This window comes from Argiope bruennichi, chromosome 6 (assembly GCF_947563725.1).
Source record: "Argiope bruennichi chromosome 6, qqArgBrue1.1, whole genome shotgun sequence".
Classification (NCBI taxonomy): Eukaryota; Metazoa; Arthropoda; class Arachnida; order Araneae; family Araneidae; genus Argiope; species Argiope bruennichi.
In genome coordinates, this window is record NC_079156.1 from 66,492,633 (window position 1) to 66,516,157 (window position 23,525).

Genomic DNA, 23,525 nt, shown 5'->3' on the forward strand with positions numbered 1-23,525 from the left:
ATTTTGCAGAAATCAAAAGTAACTTTTTCCGGAGCTTATCAGTTCAAACAATTATCATTATCAGTGTTTATCTAAATCACAAAGTCACGAAAAAAAATAGCTTTCCGGTGACTCAGTTTGAAAGATGACAGCGCCGCAGTGTTTTTAATATTTTTTTTAAAAAACAAATTGGAATAATATCGGACTTTTTTAAAAAATTTTTTATCAGACATAGTATTGTTTACAAATTATCTGTTTTAATTGCAACATAGAGTAGGGTGCATTAATCTATTACACTTATTTTAGCATAATCGATAATTTTATCCAGGAACATTTCAAATTTATATGAAACTCTCGAAATTTATGCGAATTAAACGAAAAAAGTTATAATTATTTTTCATTAACATTTGGCCATCTGTTGAACAATTAATTTTTTTGGATTCCTCGAAACGTTCAGCTTTTTATCGACATTTGACAAGTAATGCCAATTTTTTTAAACATATGAATATGCAACTATTTTGTGTTTAAAAATTCAAACAAATTTGTTTGATATTTTTCCCTTGTAAGACGTTGCTCAGTTTTTGATAAAAGCTTATTTAAACATATCTCCTATTATGAAATCAAACATGCTCAATACACAAGTATGCAAAAAGAAAATATTGTAATCGTCAAAAAATTCCAGATTTCATTAAATTTACATGTTTCAGATTATTTTGAGATTTAACCTCCTATTATGTCGGTCTCTTCGTAGCACATGAATTCTATAACTAAAACTGATCTGACTAAAACTAAACTAAAAAAATATAAAGAGATATATGAATAAAATTTGGCATGAACCGAATTAGATATGTATGTTAAATGTTGGATCAAATCTGTGTTGTTGATCTGTATATTTACGTGTATGCGAACTCAATAACAGAAAAATGCAATGACTTAGATAAATAAAAATTTGTTATGCGGTCTTGCAGCCAAAATTTTAGACTTGGGTCAAATTTTTAATCCATTTGATGAAAAGGAAGGTGTGCAAAATGCATTCAGTTTTCTATATTATTTTGTGAAACATGAAGCATATCACACGGAATTTGAAGCGAAAAACACCCACACTTCCGGACTGCCATGATCTTTAAGAGTTTGCCGCTTCTTTCCCTACACTGCCTAGTTCCATGACCGGGGGGACTCGTAATTGAGGAGGTGAAGCTCCCGGTATGGTGGTTAGTTCTCACCATCCGGGTGAGTACAGAAATGGTGAGGGACGGCTACCTCCTATCAACAACTGGACATACTTCCAGCAGGAAGCGTTGTACCGAGGCCGGTGATGGCCCTTAGGACTCAACCACAGTTCTCGCCAATGTTGCTATCCAGGTAACGGTGTCATTCAGTTTTGTCCGTGTGCTATCGAGCAGGTCGGTGTAGTCAATTTGTGATTCCCTACACTACATCATCTCCTTTATATGCTCAGGGGATCTAGAGCAGGATTGAAGGGGACATATTTTTAAGTATAAGAAATGATATTTATGATGTTTCCCAATTGTTATTATCTACTTAATGCTTTCAATTAACACAAAACTGTATGTTAAAGGTCTTATAAACCATGTAAATTATGTTAAAAATATAAATAACTTGATGTAAATGAAGAATCAATGTGCTAGTCAGCAAGAGATTCGTGTCTTTGACCAGTTAATTGCTCATTATCACATCTGTTCACCCGCATTATTGTGAAAACATATGTATCAGATAGGAAATATATTGCAGTTTCAAAGTCAAAACAGAGAAAAAAGAATATTCCTGACATCAATAAAAATGCAGTCAGTTCCGTTTTTATTTAACAGATTTAGATATGAGATGTTTTTCGCGTAGCATTTCACAGTAGCACGTGGAATAAAAACTGTTATAAAAAAACTGACAAAAAAAGCGATAAGAACAATCTGATTAGAAAGATAAAAGGAAGTCGACATACATCATAATCAGAAAATTCCATTTTATGAATTTTCCAAAATTGGAAATGAATTATTTTAATAATTCTTTATAATTTCTCCTTTTTTTTCAATTAATAGAACGAATTTTTACAATTATATATGTTTTATATTTTTAAGGACGCTTTTTTTTAAATAGAATTATGAAATAAAATTTTGAATTTGAGTATTCCTTTATGTTTTTAATCTAATAAAGGAGATTGGCATATATGTATATAACATAGTTTGCAGATGAGTGAACGAATAGAAGACAAATCTGGAATTAACTTCAATTTATTTTTCCATGGGAGGATATGGTTTGCACAAAGGGGAGGACAGGTGAAACACGTCTGTTTACGTAGGAATACGAGAGAAATGTTTTTCTTATTGCTTTTATTCAGAGATTCTTTCAGGGATTTTTTTTGACACGCGTCGATTCAAAAGGGAATTAATTTTAGATATCTTTGGAAATTTGCCGTGGGGGTAGGAATTTTTATCCTTTCGCTGGTAGCATGCGAATTACAATCATCAATTTTTTAGAACGCGTGTTAGAAACAATTAAATAAAAAGTAGGATTTGGATCAGGAAGTAAAACAAAATGTTAGAAAAAAGTAACACGAGTTAGAGACAATTTAAGATAAAAAATAGGAAATTAATCAAGATTTAAATTAGATTAAAAGATATTATTACACTTATAAACCTAATTTTTTAAATTAAAATTCTTCTAATTGAAACACATATTAAAACTGCCTGGGAACTATTCACTATTGAATCTTTTGACAAAGGAATGAAAAAAAAAATACTATCCCTTATTATTTTTTAATGTTCTAGCCCGATTAACACAATTTGTTTTCTCTGATACATTTATATAGATTAGATCCAAAGTACATTTTTACTTACACTTCGGTTGATGTTACACATTTTTTTAAATTTATTTTTCAACTCAAACTGATCGATAAAAAGTGAAATTTATTTCATTTGATAAATTTCTGGCATTAGTTTTACTTTCAGTAATGAGATAATGTATATTTTCTTTTTTTCACTATCTGATTAAAATGTTTCAGTTTTTTTTATTTTTGCAATTCCTAGAATCTGACTTTATCTTCTGTTAGACATCAGAAAAAATCTCTTATTCTTCACAAAATGTATTATTTGAAAGATTCTATCAGTTAGTTATTTTAAACAATGTTTTTAAGCATTTTTTTAAATGCTGTTTTAAAAAATTTAGTTTCTATTGCAGGTTACTTTATTTAATTTAATTAATCATGTTTTATTTTTTAGTCAATATATATTATCTGTATATCTGTTGCAAATTTTTTTATCTATAAATTTGTTGCTGTTCAATTTAATTTTACGCAGAAATTTAGTTCAAAATACTTAATAATAAAATACTTTATTTTGCAAGCAAGCAATGGAAACGATAAATCAATTTTGTAATTTTTTAATAAAATTTCAATTTTTATTAAAGAAATATTTTTTAGTTCTATCAAACATCAAAGGTCAAATATATTTTTATTAATTTTTTAACAGCCAGACTGTCAATCTTGCGGAAGCGTACACTGGTTTCCAAAAGCAGCTAATTAGAAACATATTAAAAATATTGTCAGGAATTTAAAACGAAAAATTTCTGTCTCCATATAATTTCGTTCACTACATAAATTGGCATGACTTGAGTGTAGAATCGAAAGAAAAAACGAAGAACTTGAGTGTAGAATCGAAATAAAAACAGTGCGAGTGGTCTTTCCAAAACTTTCTCGCATACTCTCTAATAAGCTTATCATGCCAGAAAACACCTTACATGGCATTGGCGCATAACAGTTACGAAATATTAAATTTTGCGGTGAATTTAGCATTTTTACTGCATTTATCGTGCCAATATTGGCGAGTTTTTTGGCGATCAATCCCTGGCATTCTGCTAATAATATCAAAAAAATTGAATTTATGTATTAAACACGTTTTTCTCAACCGATTGAAACAAAAATTTGACACAAAACTGTGCTTGTAGTCAGAAAATGAAATAAAAATTTGATATATATTTCAGTTATTCAGTTTTTGAATTATCGCTTTCATATGTTTCTGAAGGTGCAGATCAAGAAAGAGGCCCAAAATTTGACAATTGTCTGGACTATTGATGTTAAATATGTGTATCCAATTTTATTTATCTAGCCTTCTCATATTTTTGTAATTATCGTTTGAAATTATATTCGAACAGCTGGGCAGACGAACTTCCCCTGAAAAGATTTTACTCAAGATTTGATAGAAATTTTCAAATTTTGTACAAAGATCATATACTAAATTTCGACCATCTAGCTCAACGCGCTTTTGAGTTATCTTTGTCACAGACAGACAGATGGGCATTTTCCAAAAAATGTGTTTTTCGAACTTAAGGAGGTCTAAAATGTGGAGATTCGTAAAAATCTCGAATTCAAATTTTTTGACGATTACTATATTTTTTTTTATGCTGCATATGCAAGAATGTAAAAATAGAAGAAATAAGTATTACGGAAAGAGAAAAATAAGGTAACTAAATTTAATTTGGAATTTAAAATGATGCATGTTGCCAGATTCATAAAACAATATGCACAGAAATAAAAATAAACAAAATTCACGTGACATTCTAAAAAAAAAAAAAAGCTTGATACAATTAGCCCTAGCGCTTGGCTACAATATAATCAAAAGCATGAGTTAGGTAACGGTTTATAAAGTAAACTTGCTGATATAGTATGGATGTCAACATGCTACATATATTTATACATTATATTATTACCTTCCTTTGGATTTGGCTCTAATTGTGTGTAGCTGCAATTTGTACAGCAAAATGGGTATTTACAGGTTCTTTTTTCACTTTACTCCAAAATTTAGCAACTTTTGTCCCATTTTAGCGAGATTAGAAATTTCCAAACTTATAGTATAATTCCAAAATGGCAGGAAGTTGGTTATGCATTCGACAAAATATTATTTAAAATTCAATTCTAAATTTCTTTATATATCTTATTCTTTCAGTAATATATTAATTTATATATATTACTCGTAATTTATACAAGAAAATTAGAGATGAGGAAATGATTATAAAAATGTATTGAATTTTTTTCATTATTTTTATCTATACTTATAATAAAGCTCAATGTGTGTGTGTGTGTGTGTGTGTGTTGGCGCTCTACAGGCCAGGTCATTTGACATAAAGCTACCAAATTTGGTACATGTATACCTTAGAGGTCGGGAATGTGCACCTGGGGTCCCTTTTTTTGAAATTTTGACTAGAATTTTAATTATTAATTAAAAACTAACTTTCCCGCCAAAAAAATCTTCCATTTTCCCCACCGCCAACTTTTCCGCCAAAAAAATCTTTCATTTTTACTACCGCCAAATGAGTAAGTCTTCAGTTGTTTTTTTCTCCCAACAGTAATGAGGCTAGGGTTAATATTTTTCGGCGGATTATTTCAAACGATTCTGTTTATTTTCTTAATGTTTGATGCATTTAAAATTAAACATTGTTAATTAATCCATGTTTCAGATTCATTCTGAAGTACTTTTGAATTAAAATAACACAGAATAAAGGAAATTAAAAATGTATAATCTGCATAGCGTTACCCCAACTGGCGTAGAAAAATTCACGCATTTGCGTTAACGTAACTGGCGAAGAAAATTCACGCATGCGCATTATGTTCTGACTGTTGGCATGACAACCGACGAATGATTTAAATTATTTTTATGTTAGTTGCATGCTTTTGTAAGTAAATTGTAGTTATGCTAGTTATATATTTTTTATATATGCTTATAGTTTACATCGTTTTTTTAAGTACTTTTTTTAAACCTGTGTTCGACCGATTATTTTAAACGATTCGTTTTATTTTCTTAGTGTTTGATTAAAATGAAACATTGTTAATTAATCGATCTGTTCATGATGAATTTCAGAAAATTTTGTTGACAAAGTCTTGAGATATTACATAAATTAAAAAAGTTATTCTTTAGTGCCCATAAAGTTTAAACGCTCAGTGACTCTGTTATCAGTAATCATATTATAAAAAAAATGCTTTGTTTCAGTAAAAAATATGATATTAATTGCAGATTAATTCTTTCCACTTTAATTTAAAGCATAAATTCTACGGGAGCTAACAAAAAAATTAGAGAGATAATATTACGTTATGACTGAAGGCATTTATAATATTATGAGTGAATTATATGGCTATCAAAATTAGATGTTTTTAAATATTTTGATGAAAAATCTATTAAAGTAGCGTAAAATATTTAATTATTAAAATTTAAATGAACATTAAGATTGGCGAACCGGCTGGTCGCCAAAGGCGACTAGTAATAAATAAGATTTGCAAGCATTTTTATCTCTTATATGTTCCAGTTTTTCTATCATATCCAGTTAAGCTTATCAAGCATTAAAACAGATTGTTCCAAATCTATTCAACGTATTCAATTCACCTGACATTTTGAATGTAAATGCACTTTAATAAAGATAATTAAAAACTGTTTAAAGTGGAGTATGCATAAAAACAGTCTATCAAATTTAGTATATTTTCGATAGATTGAGACAAAGCTTCAAAACCTACATCAATGACATAATCAATAAGCTTCCTCGGTCAAATCAAGAATATGCATAAAATTTGAGTTAAAACACACTTTAGTTAAAAAAAATATTTTCCTCTAAAAATAATAATAACTTGTTATAGCTTTTATATAATTTATTATTGTAATATTTATATAATATGATAATCCACATGTTTTCATCTATAAATTATATTGCAACGAAGCTGTTGTGTTCGTGCATCAACAAAAATAAAATGCAGACAAACGTACTATAAAACTAAATATTACATATACATAGATAATATTATCAAATTTACATCAACTTATTTTCTTTCAACATTCTAGCATCGTTTTTAAACAACAAGTTCCAAAAGTATCACTGTTGCCAATCTGAATTTTACAACTATTTACAAAATAAAATTTATAATTATTAAAATAATCGTTAGCTACTTTTAAATAAAATATTTACGATTTATGCCGCAACATATACTCCCCTACCAGTAACGAACGTTACGTTAGAAAGTAGGAAGTAAATATTTTAGTAGTAGCATAAAGGAGGAAAAAAAGTCAACATTTAAATTTTGAATCTCAATAGCGTCTTAATGATTCTACCAGTTCGAGATTGTCTTAAGGCTGGTTTAAGATCAGGTTGAGATACAGTTTCCTTGGTTTGAATCTTAGCTGGTTGGGACGCAGGTGTAATCTTCACACAAGTTGGAGTTGCAAGCTGCTCTTCAGGATTTTCTTGTGGTAGTAGATACGCTGGCTTTAATCTGTCTATAGTTACATTCACTTCTTTATTCTTTATCCTCAGAGTAAAATATTTTGGTGTACTGCTGATAACAAAATATGGACCTTCATAAGAGGGTTCGAGTGGCTTTCGTACTCTATCAATGCGAAGGAAAACGTGAGAAGTTGATTCTAAATCTTTGTGCACAAATATTTTTGGATGACTTTTTTGTTGAGTTTCTTTTGGTCTCATCAATTCCATAACATTTTGTAAATCATTTACAAATGTTCCTGGTGACATATGTGGTATATTTGCATCAAAGAATTCTCCAGGAAGTTTGATATTCTCTCCATACACCATTTCTGCTATTGTATAATTAGTATCGTCGTGGATCGCAGTTCGTAAACCCAAAAGTACTGTTGGTAACGTTTCACTCCAAGATACATTATTGTGGGCTTTTAAAGCAGCCTTTATAGATCTATGTAGTCTTTCTACCTTTCCGTTACACTGCGGGTGATAGGCTGTAGTATGTGAAAGCTTAATGCCGCAGATTCTTGACAGATTTTGAAATATCTCGGATGAAAATTGGGTTCCACGATCAGTAATAAGCTGCCAAGGTACTCCAAATCTTGCTATCCAGTTGTTATAAAAAGCTTTTGATATTGTTTCCGCAGAGATGTTTTCCAGCGGAATAGCTTCCATCCAATTCGTGTATCTATCTATACATGTTAGACAGTAGGTGTTACCATTTGAAGGTGGTAGTGGACCCTACAATATCGATATGTATTTCTCGAAATCTTCCTGATGGTTTTTGAAATTCACCCAATACTGATTTTGAATGGTGGGTTATTTTAGACTTTTGGCATGGAATACACGACTTCGCCCACTGCTGGACATCTTTCTTAATATTTGGCCATATAAATTTTGAAGAAATTAATTTTACTGTTGATTTAATTCCCGGATGAGACAATCCGTGAAATTGATGAAATATCTTCATGCGAAAATGTTTTGGTATATAAGGTCTAATATGCTGTGTTGAAGTATCACACCATAAATATTTTCCAGATGGAAGGGGATATTTTTTAAATGACAAACTTGTAGATTTTTGACAGGTTTGAAATTCATCATCTTGTACTTGTTCCTTGGCAATTAGTTCATAATCTATTAAGGCAATTTCCTCAATTCTTGATAAAGTATCCGCTACCACGTTACTTTCTCCTGTAATGTATTTAATTTCTGTTGTGAATTCTGAAATATATTGAAGTTGTCTAATTTGGCGTGGAGATGCTTTATCGGATTTTTGCAAAAATGCGTAGATTAATGGCTTGTGGTCAGTATACACTGTGAATTTTCTTCCTTCTAGAATATGTTTGAAATATTTAATGGATAAATAAATTCCGAGAAGTTCCCGATCGTATGCACTGTAATTTTGTTGTGCGTGGTTAAGCTTCTTGGAAAAAAATCCAATTGGTTTCCATCTACCATTTTCAAGTTGTTGTAGAACTGCACCCACTGCTGTATTGCAAGCATCTGTGCACAATGAAAGAGGTAATTCAGGATTTGGGTGAGATAGCACAGCAACATTTGCCAAATCTTTTTTACATTTTTCAAACTGCTCAATGGCTTCCTTGTTCCAAGCTATTTTCTGATTATCTTTTTTCTTTGCTCCTTTTAAGTATTCGTGTAAAATGGCTTGAGTACTAGCGGCGTTCTTCAAAAAACGACGGTAGAAATTAACCATTCCAAGGAAAGTCCGTAGTTGATGAATAGTTTCTGGCAGTTTAATATTGAGAATTGCTTTAACTTTTTCAGGAAGAGGTTTTGATCCTTCACTTGTAATTAAAAATCCTAAAAATTCCAGTTCTTTAACTCCAAAAATAGATTTAGAAATATTAAGTCTCAATCCATATTTTTGCAATCTATCAAAAACTAATTTTAAGTGTTTTACGGGTTCTTCTTCTGTAGTCGACGCAATTAAAACATCGTCTAAATATGGGAAAACAAAATTTAGTCCTCTAAATACCTCATTGATAAATCTTTGAAAGGTGGAAGGAGCATTACGCAAACCAAAACTCATTACATTAAATTCATACAAGCCGAAGGGTGTTATAATAGCAGTTTTTTTCTTATCAGCTTCATTAATCGGAATTTGGAAATATGCTTCATGCAAATCAATTTTAGAAAATATTCGAGTATTCTTTAAAATGTGGTTGAAATCTTCTAATCGAGGTATAGGATAACGATCTGGTATGGTTTGAGCGTTCAAACGTCGATAATCTCCACATGGTCGGAAGGAACCATCTTTCTTAGGCACCATGTGAAGAGGGCTGGACCATTGTGATTTAGATGGTCGAATAATATCATTTTCTAACATGTATTGAAATTCCTGTTTTGCTATATGTAATCGCTTGGAATCCAGTTGTCTAGCTTTGGAATAAGTAGGTTGTCCTTTTGTTGTGATAAAATGCTCAACATCATGTTCAAATTTAGATACTGTTAAATTAGGTTTAGTTAAATTTGGATATTGTTGTAACAAATTAGCATATTTAGAAGTTTTATCCAAAGTACTAATAATATCATCAATAGATATTGTTGTTACGTGGTGTCGAACGGACAGATTAGTTATTCCATCAATAAGTTGTTTGTTATGAATATCTATTAAAAGCTTAAATTTATTCAAAAAGTCAGCTCCTATTATTGCTTTATCAACTTTAGCTAATATAAAAGGAAATTTAAATTCTCTTCTAAGTCCTAAATTTAAGTTCAAAATTTTAATTCCATAAGTAGGAATTTCTGTTCCATTCGCCGCATATAGTTTAAAATCATCTGTTGTTTTATTTCGATGAGTTGCAGGAATAAGACTAACATCAGCTCCTGAATCCACTAAGAACCGCAGTCCTGTGTATTTGTCCTTTACAAATAAACGAAACTTACGGCTTTCATTAATATCAGCAACAGCGGTAGCCGCTAATCCTGTTGCATCTTGGAGTTTCCCGCCTTTTCGCTTCAAGCACATGGCGAGTAACATTTATCAGGTCGGCAACGATCGCCAAATTTAAAATGATAAAAACAATATTTACCTTTCTGGTTAAATCGCTTAGTTGAACGACTGCGGCTTCGAGATATATTTCGGCGATGATTTATAAATTTGGATCTAGAACGGTCATTTATTTGCAGTGAATCAATTTTTGTTCTAAAGCAGCTATTCTTGCAAATAAAGCATCAGTATAGTTAACATTTGGCGAAACAGCACAAACTTCCTTTTCCGATTTCATCTCATGAATTTTATCAGCCATCGTAGCCAGTTTGTCTAAACCTTCTTCACTTACAAGAAGAATATTTCGAATAAAATCAGGCATTTTATCCAGCCATAAAGATTTCAACACTTTTTCTGAAAAATCGTCCGCTCCTAAATTTTTCATCTTCTGCAAAAGCTGACTTGGCTTGTTATCGCCAAGGTCTATTCCAGTAACTATGCGCTGAATTCTCTTGTTTTCACTTTCTTTGAACATATTTAAAAGTCTTTCTTTAGCCAGGGCATATTTATTAGGCTTAGTGTCCTTAATAATATCCCATATATGCTCAACATATTTCGGTTCAAGCTGGGAAACCAAATAGTTGAATTTAGTTTCTTCAGTAGAAATTTTATTTATTTCAAACTGAGCTTCAACTTGATAAAACCAAATGTCTGATTTTTCACACCAAAATGGTGGAACTTTTATGCTTACTTTATTTGCTTCGGCATCTATAACAGTAGTTGTTTCAGTCGTAGAATGTTCGCTATCCGTTGTCATCGTAAAACCAGGGTCACCAATTGTTGTGTTCGTGCATCAACAAAAATAAAATGCAGACAAACGTACTATAAAACTAAATATTACATATAGATAATATTATCAAATTTACATCAACTTATTTTCATTCAACATTCTAGCATCGTTTTTAAACAACAAGTTCCAAAAGTATCACTGTTGCCAATCTGAATTTTACAATTATTTACAAAATAAAATTTATAATTATTAAAATAATCGTTAGCTACTTTTAAATAAAATATTTACGATTTAGGCCGCAACAAAGCTAGCCACATGTCTCCGTGACTCGTTGATAAGACATCGGACTGCGGGCAAAGAGATTGCTGGTTCGATCCTCGGCAAATAAATTTATTGTTTATTTATTTATTTTCCTTTCAGCTATTCCAGAAGTTTCTGGAATATTCAATTATTATAATTTCCTTAATCCTTGTACGTCATTTCCTCTTCAGTTAGTTCTAGGAATGTTCCAGAACATTCTACATGTGTATATAAGAGCTTGATTTATAGTAACCGAGGTCTTTGGTTTACTTTAAATAAAGTGATTTTGTTCAAGAGTGTTCTCTTCTTAAGCCTATAAACGTGACAATATACTCCTCCTTTTCTTTTATTTCTTAGCTTGTACATTATACATAGTAAGAAGCTAATAATTTATAATACTTTACTTTATTATTCTTTGCTTTAAATTTTATTTTATTATGTAACAAACAAATCTCTGTGCTCAATAAATGTTAAATTCAAAAAATCGAGATTTTTTAAATTTTTTCAGTCGTTTAGAAAACATTAAAGATTTGTGTTGTATTTGCTGCCATTTCATATTTATTAATATTGAAATATTGCTGTATATAATATTTCTCATCAATATAAAGTATTATTTTTCAAGACCCAGATCTTTATTAAATCTATTTAAAAAAATTATGAAATTTGTGACATCTTCGTAAAAAATTGTAGAAAATTTTTTTTGGCTGGAAAGGGTCACAGAAAAAGTAAAAAATTAACAACAACAACAAAAAAAAAACTGTAGCGGAGGAGAGGGCTCTACCAAGATCGCAGGAGCACTACGGTATGACCCTGTTTTAATTTATAGATGTTCGCCCCCTATAAATTAAATATTTTATAATTTTTGCACCATGTGCATGCTGAAATGCAACATTTCACAATATTCTCGAACAATATTGGTCATTTTCGTGAGCGTTAATAAATCACCTGTATATACTACATTTGGTATATTTCTTTATTTGTCTCAAAAACATTTTTTTTTTTTTTTGCAAGCTCTTTTTTTAAAAAATCTGCTACTTTTCCACACTCTTGACTGGAATTCTGTTTTCTTTTTCATTTTCTTTATATATATATTGAATTTCAATTTCTTCGGAGAGAAAAATAAGGACAATTATTATGTTTTTTTTTTTTTTTTTTTTTTTTTTTTTTGAAAATTTCGATAAAAATTTATGAAATGATTTTTGAAGAATATTTTTAGAAGCAGGATGGATGACATTAAAAATAATGTCCAGAGAATTGAAATAAATTATTGAAATATTTAAAAAGATAAAACACATTTTAGTGGTTTTCTTAATTTTATTTTTCATGTTTTATATTTTTCTTTATAATATTTTCAGAAGGAAAAAATATCACCATTATTCATTATATATACTATATATATATATTATAAACCGTGAAACATTTTTCCTACTTAAAGAAAATATGTGCAGAAAATTTAAAAAAATAAAGAAATCTTATAATGCATCATTTAAGAGAGTAAAATTCAGCACAAGTTTTAAAATGAGCTTTAGAAGATATGAATTTACGATGCGAATGATCTGTGAGGGGTGAAATTTTAAATAGTGTCCGCAGAAAGCAAAGGCTTGAATTGTATATAGTTATCTTTGTATTGTTTTCTTATATTTTTCAAGATAATGGCATTTTTAATTAACATCTAAAGAATTAATTAACATCTCAGGAAGCTCATTATAAACTTCATAACGATTGGTCGGCTTAACCCAGACAGAACAGTGTGATTAAAAAATAATAAATAATTTCTTCTATGCGAACTTTTTGATTTGAAAGAGTATCTCCTGATGGAATTTTTAAATTATATTTCTTCATTAGCTTTTTCCCCTTGAAAATTGATGTTTGTAAAATCAAAGATATTTCGTTACATTATTTCTAACTTAACTAGTACAGCTCTGCCTTAGTATTAAAGCACTGAGCAGTATTCAGAATATCGAACAGCATCGCAGAAATATCGTTCAAAATTTGTGCTAATAGGGAATGTTTCGAACCCGTTTTCACAGATTTCGTAAAATTTTCTACGCTTTTGAAACCACATGGTTACGTTTTCTGATGTTTAGGAAAATTTTACTTGTAAGAGGAAAATTTAAGTACTGTAATGTGAAATTGAAACGAAATTCTTGATTTTATCGTCACAACAACATACAAAATTAAATGACTGTAGGTATTTTTACGAATACGAATTGTGATTGGTTGATATTATCGATAACTGATTTCGTATTTTGGAACCTGTACTCCAAAGGCCTGTACTCCAATAAAAATAATGAATTTTCTGAAATACCAGTTTTTAAGATCCTATTAACACTTCAACACTGCTGATTATTTATAATTTTGTTTAATATTGCAGAAAGATATTGATAACTATGCAATCTTTTGCAAGTTTCGGAACAAACATGCAAATTTAGTTTTGTGGAATAATATTCATTGGATCATTGAATATTGCCTTCTATGTCAGCATTGAATTATTTTTGTTTGTCATTTCCTGCTGCAATATATAATTACCCAACATGTTTAGATATAATAATAAAAAAAGAATGCGAAGATTAATGTCTTATTCTATTTTCGAACAATAAGATTCATCACGAGAATGGCGACACTTCTATCCAAATGTCATGGCAACGCACTTTGCGTTTCAGTTACCCGTACATGTAAATAAACAATGTTTCAGTTTCATTTCCACTTTTGCCAAATTTTCGAGACCAAACACGTACAAACATAGAAAAAAAAAAGAGTTAAAGGAAGGAAAAAGAAATGAAAAAGGAAGATAAGAATTTCCTTATCTTTGTATGTGTTTAGCATTTGCAAACGGTTCCTGATTACCTAGTATTCTTTTTCGGTAACGGGCTCTGACGTTGTAATCTATTTATGTAATTACTTTTCTGGCCTTTATATATATTTCTTTCTGAAAAATGAATATTTAAACAGGCTGTGACTTTTGAAAGACAATCATGCATTCTTTATGTATACGCTTCTATGTAATTAGCGTAGTTATTTTTCTGACTGTTAATTTTTCCTTTGCTGTTGAATTTGGGTGTAAAGATGAAGACGGCCAAAGTGTTGATTGGTAATAGTTTGAAATTCGATTTTCCCTGAATTAAAATTTTATTGTTTGTATAATGTACTTAAATACTATTATTTTAATAATGACTAGTGATTATTTTCTGTGTTTTAATTTTCCTTAATTAAAAATACCTTTAATAATTACTTTTTATTATGCTTTAGATGTCATTTTAAAAAAATGCATTTGCTTATTCATATATATATATATTGATCACTTGAAACATATTAAATAAACTTCATTTATTTGAAATGAACAAATAATATGTGTTTGAAAAATTATAGGTTTATAAGCATAAAATAAAAATATGTAATTAAAATGTTTAAATTATAAGGAACACCAAATAAATAACACCAAAAATTTAAGGAATTGTAATTCAGTCAAACTATTTAACGTTGTTTGTATTTGCTATGCTTATATAAATATATCCATTTTTAAGCATAAAAATGCCAAAACAATGTTACTTTTCATTTCCTCAATGTTCCTTCATTTCTTAATTTCTTTGCTTTTTATTTTTTCTTCTTAATTTACGTTTATTGTTGATTAAATATATTCTGATTGTCATTTTTCAGTATTTATTATTCCATCAAGTTTGAGAGCATCCTTTATATAACCTTTTTTAAATAAAATTTGGAAAATTATTGTATGATTTTTTTTTTTTTTTTTTTTTTGTAAATAGTTTATAGTGACATGTTTGGTTAAAATTTCAAACTCAATTCTAAGAATATGAAGATAATTGCAAAGAAATATTTTTGAATATCATAGTAGTTTATTTTTTTGATGCAAGAAATTATGAAAAATTTAATTGAAAAATTACTTTTTATATATACTTTCAAAATTTTCTTATTTTCATTTTCTCTATTTATTATTAATTTATATTATTCCTCAATAAATGCAATAATGGGAATAACAAAGTGCATTTCTAAATGAGATTTTTGAATTTTTTAAAGCTTTTTAAAAATGATTTTAAAAAAAATTCAAAACTCAACTTCTTATTTATAGAATTGTTTTAGAATAAAATTCAATTGAATATTTCATATTTCCCTACAATGCATAGAATTTACAATATCACATTATTTGATCAGCAGTAAGATTCAGTTCTATTTTTGTAAGAGATATAATTTATCATTGAAAAGAGTAAAAGAGATAATTTTAATACTAAAACTGCCATTGAAAAAAAAATATTTCATTCATTTTATAGCTTATAACTATTACAGTTTTTAGATTCTTTATATTTTATATTCTGTACTTAAATCTTGTATTATAGTTTTTTAAGTATCCATATATATATATATATACATAATATAGTTCAAAAAGTAATTAAATTAGAATAATTCATATATACATTATGTATCATATGACATAATGTAATAATTGAACACAACTAATAAATAATTAATTTTCAGGTTTGTAAATTACAAAATACCTAAACTTGAGCAAGGGTACAGTGGAACCAATCTTGCTGATGGAACAGCATATGCTTACATGTCTTCTGATACACCTGGACGATGGATACTCTCTGAACAGAGTATAACAACCGATTCATCCATGCTTGCCAAAACGTTGCATCCTGTTATACACAATAAAGAGGTGGTTCAGAGTTTTTAGTTTTTCACTTTTGTATTTTTTTTTTTTTTTTTTTTGCTTTGTTTTACTGTATTATTCTCTTTTACACTTTTCCAGGGAGGAAAAAAATAGTAGTGTAAACTAGAAAAAAGCAAAATCAAGGGAAACTACTTGCTAAGTGCCGTTCAATCTGAAGGGGAAAACAAGAGGTATTGCAAATAATGGGAAAAGGTTAAAGAAGGGAACAAAGAAGCAGGCAATAATGTATTTAGAGAAATTTTATTAATATAATGTATTTATGTATTATACAATGCAATATAGTTTTGACAAGTTTGTTTCAATCTATTTAGTTACTTATCCTATAAAGACAGATTGTCCTGTTAATTTGCTGCTTATGAGCCGTATCATTTGCATTGCTACATATTAAATTTTTCTTCTGCTGTATACAAAATGCTGCACATTTTGTTATTTTAAGTCAGAAAGATATCACCCTTCTTACATTTCAAACTTGATGGGCATCTAATCACTCCTTTAACACTATTATTTTCTGATCCTACTGCATAATAACATATATGATGGATAGGTTTATTGTTTATAAGGAGAAACAAGAATAATTAACTCCCACTACTTTAAAGGAACTACAAATATGATTTTAGAATAGCTTTCTTTGCTATGCACATTCTTATTTCTCTGTTAAGACCTCAACTCTTTGATAAGATCTTTGATTTTTTTATTTGTAATATTAAGGTTAAAAGTCTGATGTTTTCTATGCCTCAGTTGAAATTCTAATATTTATAGTACATTGTATTTGTTATCAGTTTTGTAATCTAGTGTCTTTATCATTCAAAATAAGCAATAGTGATTTTATAGTAATTCTAATAATTTATTTAAAAGAAGCATAAAATTGATAACAATTGTTTCCAAGCATTGAATTATTTTGATTTTATATTATTGTAAGATTTCTGTTGTTTTTCTGCATGAATTTGCACTATTGAATAAATATTAATGGGAAATTATGATCATCAAAATAATACATTAATTTAAACCTTAATTTTAGAATTCTTAACTATTCTTCATTTAGAGAATAACATTTTTTGTTTATCTTTTGCATATGGAAGAATGAAAGCTACAGTAGAGTAGTTTAGTTTTAAAAAAAAGTTAAAGTTTAAAATTGTAACCAATGTACAAATTCAATTCAATTTGACACTTTTATTAAATTTGGATCAAAAAGAAACCTGAAATGATAACATTTTTGTTTCCGAAGAATATGATATGTTAATTTCTGAAAAACAGGAAATGTAAATTGCATCACTGTAATTTTTATCTATCCATATGATGAATATTAATCAAAATCTAAGATTGTTTTGAAAATGTTAAAAATATTTTTTAGCAATAATAGCGTTGGTAAGTGTGTTCCATTTACAGCCTATACAACTTGTGTATGTATTATATGCACATTTTCCAAATTCACCCCTTATGCAGTTAACCAGTGATTATCATGTAATAATTAAATTTGATATTATTCTGTGTTTTAAAAGTGCAGAATGTCAGTCTTGTGGATGTTGCAATAAATTTAGTCTAGATCGCAACATATCTGTTTAAAATAATTTATAAGAAGCTCTCAAAATATGTGATATTTTTAGAGAAATATTGTTGAGATTATATTTGTGCATGAAATTGATGTTGTTAAGATTACCATGAGATGGGATCCCTAGATATCATTTGTAAACAAGAGTTCCAATGTAGATATTACTATGGAAGTAAAAAGACAGGGAATTATGAAAAAAGAAGTTAGAATTTTTCTATGAGAATAGTCAAGTACTATTGTGATTCTACATCTGTATGGTGTGAAAAGGTAAATAATAATAATAATCTTTTTGTATATTGTGTACTGCATGCTATGAAAAGATGAATGTGTTGTCCCCTTTAAATATTTAAACAAAAATTGTAAACAAATGGATTGAATACTATTTTTATATTTAACTTGTAAAAATTAGTATAACTTAGTGTTCACAAAACTCTTGTTTGTGTTTTTGTCTTTCTTGATTTATTATAACTGCCTGTAGGCTCTATTCTTAATTATGTTTATGAACCATAAATAGTATAATCAAACATATAATTATGAAACAAAACAGAGAAAGGAATCTATTCATAGGGTGATTAAAGATCCCATAGATTATCTACTTGAGGGAAGTGAAATACTAATGTATTTGTAATGGATGCTGTTGCATCAACTAATACATATAGGATAAAAATCTGTTGGAGCAGCATCTTAGGAAAGGGTTGAATATGGCATAGTTTTAAATGAGATATTTAAGCAAAATTTTAGTAATATTTTGAAGGATATTTTCTTAATATACCTATATCAATAAGAACTTAGTAAAACATATTGAAATAATAAATACTGCTAAAGTCCCATGTTCTTTAATCTATTATGTGATGTTATTGTATATGCATGATTTATTACATTCAAATCTGAAAGTACATCTTATATTTTAATCTTTAATTAAAAAAAATCAGTCTTGAAAAAGTTAATCATTTGGATGACTTATTACAGGAAGCTACTTACTTGTTTTACAATGACGATCCACCTGTTGGCTTCAATGGTACATCCAATGGACACTTAAAAGGTGTGGTTTTACCTTGATTACATATATATAGTTTAAGTATGTATAAAAGAACAGTAGGTTAAATTTTATTTTAATTTTAGGGGTTGTTGCTTTTAAGGGTAAATATGGATTTTGGCTAATCCATAGTATACCAAAATTTGGTGAAACCAGGGAATATAGATATCCAAATAATGCCATGGTAAATGGACAAAGCATTTTATGTGTGTCTTTTAATACCACTTCTTTGAATGAAATATGTAAGTATTGGTTTGATTTATTTGCTTTGTTTTCCTTTTATATTTTTCACAAATCTTATATATGTGATATTTTATTATTGCCTATATCATACCTTTAATCATTTAATATCAATAAATTCAAATGTTTTTTTTTATATTATTTCATTTAGAAGTTAAAAAAAAATTATTATATGTATGAGTACGATGATTCACTAAAATTATATGAATAAACAAACAATATTTTAAAATAGTCTCTCTCTCTATTATATATATATATAGTTTCTCAATTTAATGAACTTCCCTTTAAGAAAATTTTTCCATGTCCTAAATTTTTCTACAGAACTTTGATTTTGAATGACATTTATATATTTATTTTCCATAAAGCAAAAATGATTTTTTTTTTAATATTAAATTACTTACTTTTTATTTTTTTTCACAACAGTTTTTCATTTCTTAAAACTCCTACCAGATTGACATCCTTTTAAATAGTGGCATTTGAAAGATATGAGAGTCATTGAAGAAAATATGATATTGTGATACTAAATAACTTGCAAAAAATGATATATTGCAATTGACAGCATATAATGAAGACTCTACAATGAGTGATTGAAATTAATGTTATTAAAATAGTACTCAAGAAGAAATGTTAATGGCATTTTATATAGTTTGAAAGAGATTATATTTCCAATAAAATGGTATAGATGACATGTTGCAATCCTTATGTAAAAGTGTGAAAATTTTTATAAAAGATATTTTCTTTACAACAGAGTTGTTCAAAACAGGATCACATACTTTTTTTTCTATTTAGGATATTCAGTGTTAAATTCAGTGAATAGATACATTTCAATCTTTGTCCCACCCCCTCATTTATGCTATAATTCAATTTGAAAATTTCTATGCAACTAATATTATTTATAATAAAATTTTTAAATAGAATAATGAGATTTCATTAAATGTGGACTCAGTTGTATATGTATTGTAATATAATACATCATGTCAAAATAATAAAATATTACATTCTTAGATATTTACTTGATTCTTATGCTTTTTGTATGAAAATATATTGATAAGTTTTAATCTAGATTGAATGATGTGTTACAAAATTCACCCATGTATATTTTAGTTATGAACACAGAATTATATGTTACTATCATATAATTATCATTTTATTTAATTTTTGAACATTTTGATAAAATCTAGCATTATAATTCCTACCCATATACAATTTTCTTTTTAATTCTTTAATGACTTTTTTTTACTCAGTTTTATGGCCTTCACAATAATGTCAGAATTTAAAAAAATTAGTGTTTCTGAGTGTTTTACAAATTTTTTATAAGTTATTCATAAAGTGCTCAATATGAGAGTTCAATTCAAGTTTTTATGAATTATTATTATTTGAAATTAACATTTATTTTTACAGTTATTTGCATTTCTAAAGCTATGGCCATTTGAAAATTTCCATGAATAATTGTAATTACAAATTGGATTGGAGTGAAATAACTACAAAATGAACTAAATACTGTAGAATATTATATATCATTGGATATCAATTAAACTGTGGTTTAATGATGGATGGACAAAGAGAACATAGAATTCCAGAGCTCTAGTCTTTTGGGGCATAATGAAGACAGAAACCAATCATTTATGTCACTTTTTAAAGCCAGCTCTGATAGAGGAGCAAAAATAAACAAATAAAAATAAGATCATCCACCTTACATGTTTACTAAAGCTACTGAGAAAGATTGGAAGTGAAAAAAAATCATAGTGTGATCTGGGCTTTACTTACTATATGTAGGCCACTGGTCTGTGAGTCCGTAAGATAAACAAATAAATTAATAAAATAAAAATTAATTTGTTTACATTATTGATGTTTTGGAATAGCAAGTGATGGGAGATACGGAACTAGAACATTGAAATCAGATAATATGAAGGTTTAGAAAATTATTTTCCTTATTTACTTTAGTAATGTAAAATTATACAAGGTTTGGGTATTATAATTACTTTTAATGTCAGCTTATTCTACTGTAATTTTTTCCAGGTAATCAGTTATTGCATTGTAGTCCAAAGATTTATGAAAGCCAAGTTACAGATGACGCCGCTTCCTTTCTAGATGATAAAACCAAAACCTTATTTACTAGTAAACCTTCTTTTAATAGGAAAGAACCTTTTGAAAGAATCACTCCTCTGAAAAGTACTGGTAAAATGTCTTTTATTAGCTTTGCTAAGGATGGCCAATTTAAAAAAGGTGAGACTAAAGTTAAATGTATTTAAATTTTTCTCATAAATTTTCAATCGTAATTAAAGATTTTTTTATGCTAGAAATTTAACTTGTTAGTTTTTAGTACTGAAAAAAAAAACTGTTTTTAGTCATAAAAGTTAACTTGCTTGAAGGATGGCACTTGTGATGAAAATTAGAAAGATTTTCAGTTGAAAAATCCATTAAAAGCTCTACATCTTTTCAGTATTCTTTTCAATGAAATTTTAACTTGGAAGGGGGTGTTTTTCATCAGATATTTTAAAACATTTGATTAATTTTTATTCATCTGCTTATATATTTTTTGGTCCTTTTAAGAAATTGATTTAAACTTTTGATTTGGAGCAATGTCATAATCTCAAGGAGTTATAAATGGCCTATTCTTTTGTTTTGGTGGAATACACTGGGAAATTTATTGATTTGCGCATTTATTTTTGTGCAAATTAAAAACCTTATTAGCAAACTTTTATATGTTTCTGATTTTCTGATTATATGCTTCTGATTGATGAAAAACAAATTCTAGAAAAGCCAAACACTTAACAATAATATTCAAACAGCTTTTTCGGTTGGGTTAACACTAAATGTGTATTTGTATATGTAATTATATCTCTAAATCTAAATTAAATCCTAATTAATTTCCTAATTTTGATCTTAATTTAACCTATATTAAATTAATTCTAAAATGTTCTCTTATTTCCTGATCCGATTCCATCTTTTTTATTTAATTAATCTTAATCTGTAAAATGTTTAAATCAGCGGTTCTCATGCTCCGAGTGAAGGGATAAAAATTTGTCAATCTAAACAAATTATTTTAAAAGATCCCTATAATTCCCTTACCTAAATCGATATGTGTAAAGAAATCCCTATCAGAATCTTACAGTATATTATAATCAATGAGATAGATATTTCGTTCGCTCTTTTCTCTCTTGTGTTGTGATGTAGATTGACGTATTTCGTCGCTTCTTACTTGTGCCTAAATTATGCCTCCTGAAATGAAATAAAGCAAAATTCAAAGGATCTTCTCTGTCTTCGGCCACGAAACAGCTTCAAAGATATATATATATATATATATATATATATATATATAATTGTTTCTTTAAACAAATTCTGTATATGATGCTTATTTAGATTCAATAGCTATTACTCAGCTAATTTTAATCATAAAACAATGAGATTCTTTAATCGTATATTTTAAAATGTCTTTTTTTTTTTTTTTTTTTTTTTTTTACTAAATATGGCTAATAATACTGACGAACTGCATAAACAGTTAAAATCCATAACATGTACTAAAATATCTTTATTTATTAAAACAAAATAATTTTTCCAGTTATTAAAAACATTCTTTCAATTCGAATTTTATCTATCTCTAATGGTTCGGAAATTAGCTATTAAATATATATATATATATATATATATATATATATATATATATATATATATATATATATATATATATATATATAATATACAATTTTGCGCTATCAAATTTTGTCTCTATGTATTTATGGAATCTAATTCTGTCTGAAGAGTATTTGTAGAATCACAGATTACCCAAACAGATAATGGGCAAAAAGCTGAAAGTGTCGAAACGTGCAATCTTTGAGGAAGGGAGTACTGTTTCGATATTATTAACATTAGTGAAATAACATAATAATAATTAGTGAAATAGCACTCATAACATAAGTGAAACTATAGTTGCAAAACAAAGATCCTAGAGAAATAAAATTTAGTACACAGTTTTAGCATCTCAAATGTAGATTCTTATTAAATTTTGAACCAAATCTGTCTAAGTATCGATAGATCTATGTTGAAGTGTTGTATCTGTCAGTAGGTATGGTCGCATTCATGTGAAAGCAATTAATCAAAATTACAATGACTTAAATAAAATAAACGAAGTCTGATATTTGATCTTATGACTATAATTGTAGTTATAGTCAAATTTTGATTTCAATCAGTTGGAAGAAACACGTTTAAAATACAAATTCCATTTTTGAGTATTAGTATCTACATGCCAGGAATTAATCGGTAAAATAAATAAATAAAAAATAAAAGCAAGGATTATAGGATATATTTAATAAAAATGCTAGATTCAGGTCAACATTCAACTTTTCGTAATTGTTGTTTGCCAATGCCACGGAAGGCATTTGTTGAGTTACCTACAATTTTATGCAGGGAAAAGAGGATAATATCTTTATTAAAAAATTTGTGAAACAATTTTGCTGAGACTATTCCTGCATTTTTATTTTAACATGGAGAATCTTACATACTACTTTCAAAAGCTCTACAAGAAATATTTTTGAAGATTTCATGATAATTGGCGAGACGAATATAATCTTCATAACAGGAAACACACACACACACACACACACACACACACACACACACACACACACACACACACACACACACACACACACACACACACACACACACACACACACAAAAAACCCAATTTAGTTTTTTTTTTCAAATTAATTAGTTTTTAAAACACATATTAATATTTATAAT

At 28.2% G+C, this 23,525-nt stretch overlaps 1 protein-coding gene across 2 annotated transcripts in view; it reads left to right on the forward strand.

The window, feature by feature from the left end:
• The window catches only part of LOC129971146 (plancitoxin-1-like), a 35,568-nt gene that overhangs the window by 169 nt on the left and 11,874 nt on the right, over positions 1–23,525 (forward strand). The window contains exons 1-5 of one of the 2 annotated variants that reach the window (XM_056084641.1): positions 13,892–14,358; positions 15,759–15,942; positions 18,476–18,548; positions 18,629–18,784; positions 20,802–21,008. In XM_056084641.1, the coding sequence (XP_055940616.1) occupies positions 14,243–14,358; positions 15,759–15,942; positions 18,476–18,548; positions 18,629–18,784; positions 20,802–21,008 (736 nt within the window). In that variant the 5' untranslated portion in view covers positions 13,892–14,242. Of the gene's footprint in view, positions 1–13,891; positions 14,359–15,758; positions 15,943–18,475; positions 18,549–18,628; positions 18,785–20,801; positions 21,009–23,525 lie in introns of those variants that run through there. The other variant, XM_056084642.1, reaches the window with a different exon arrangement.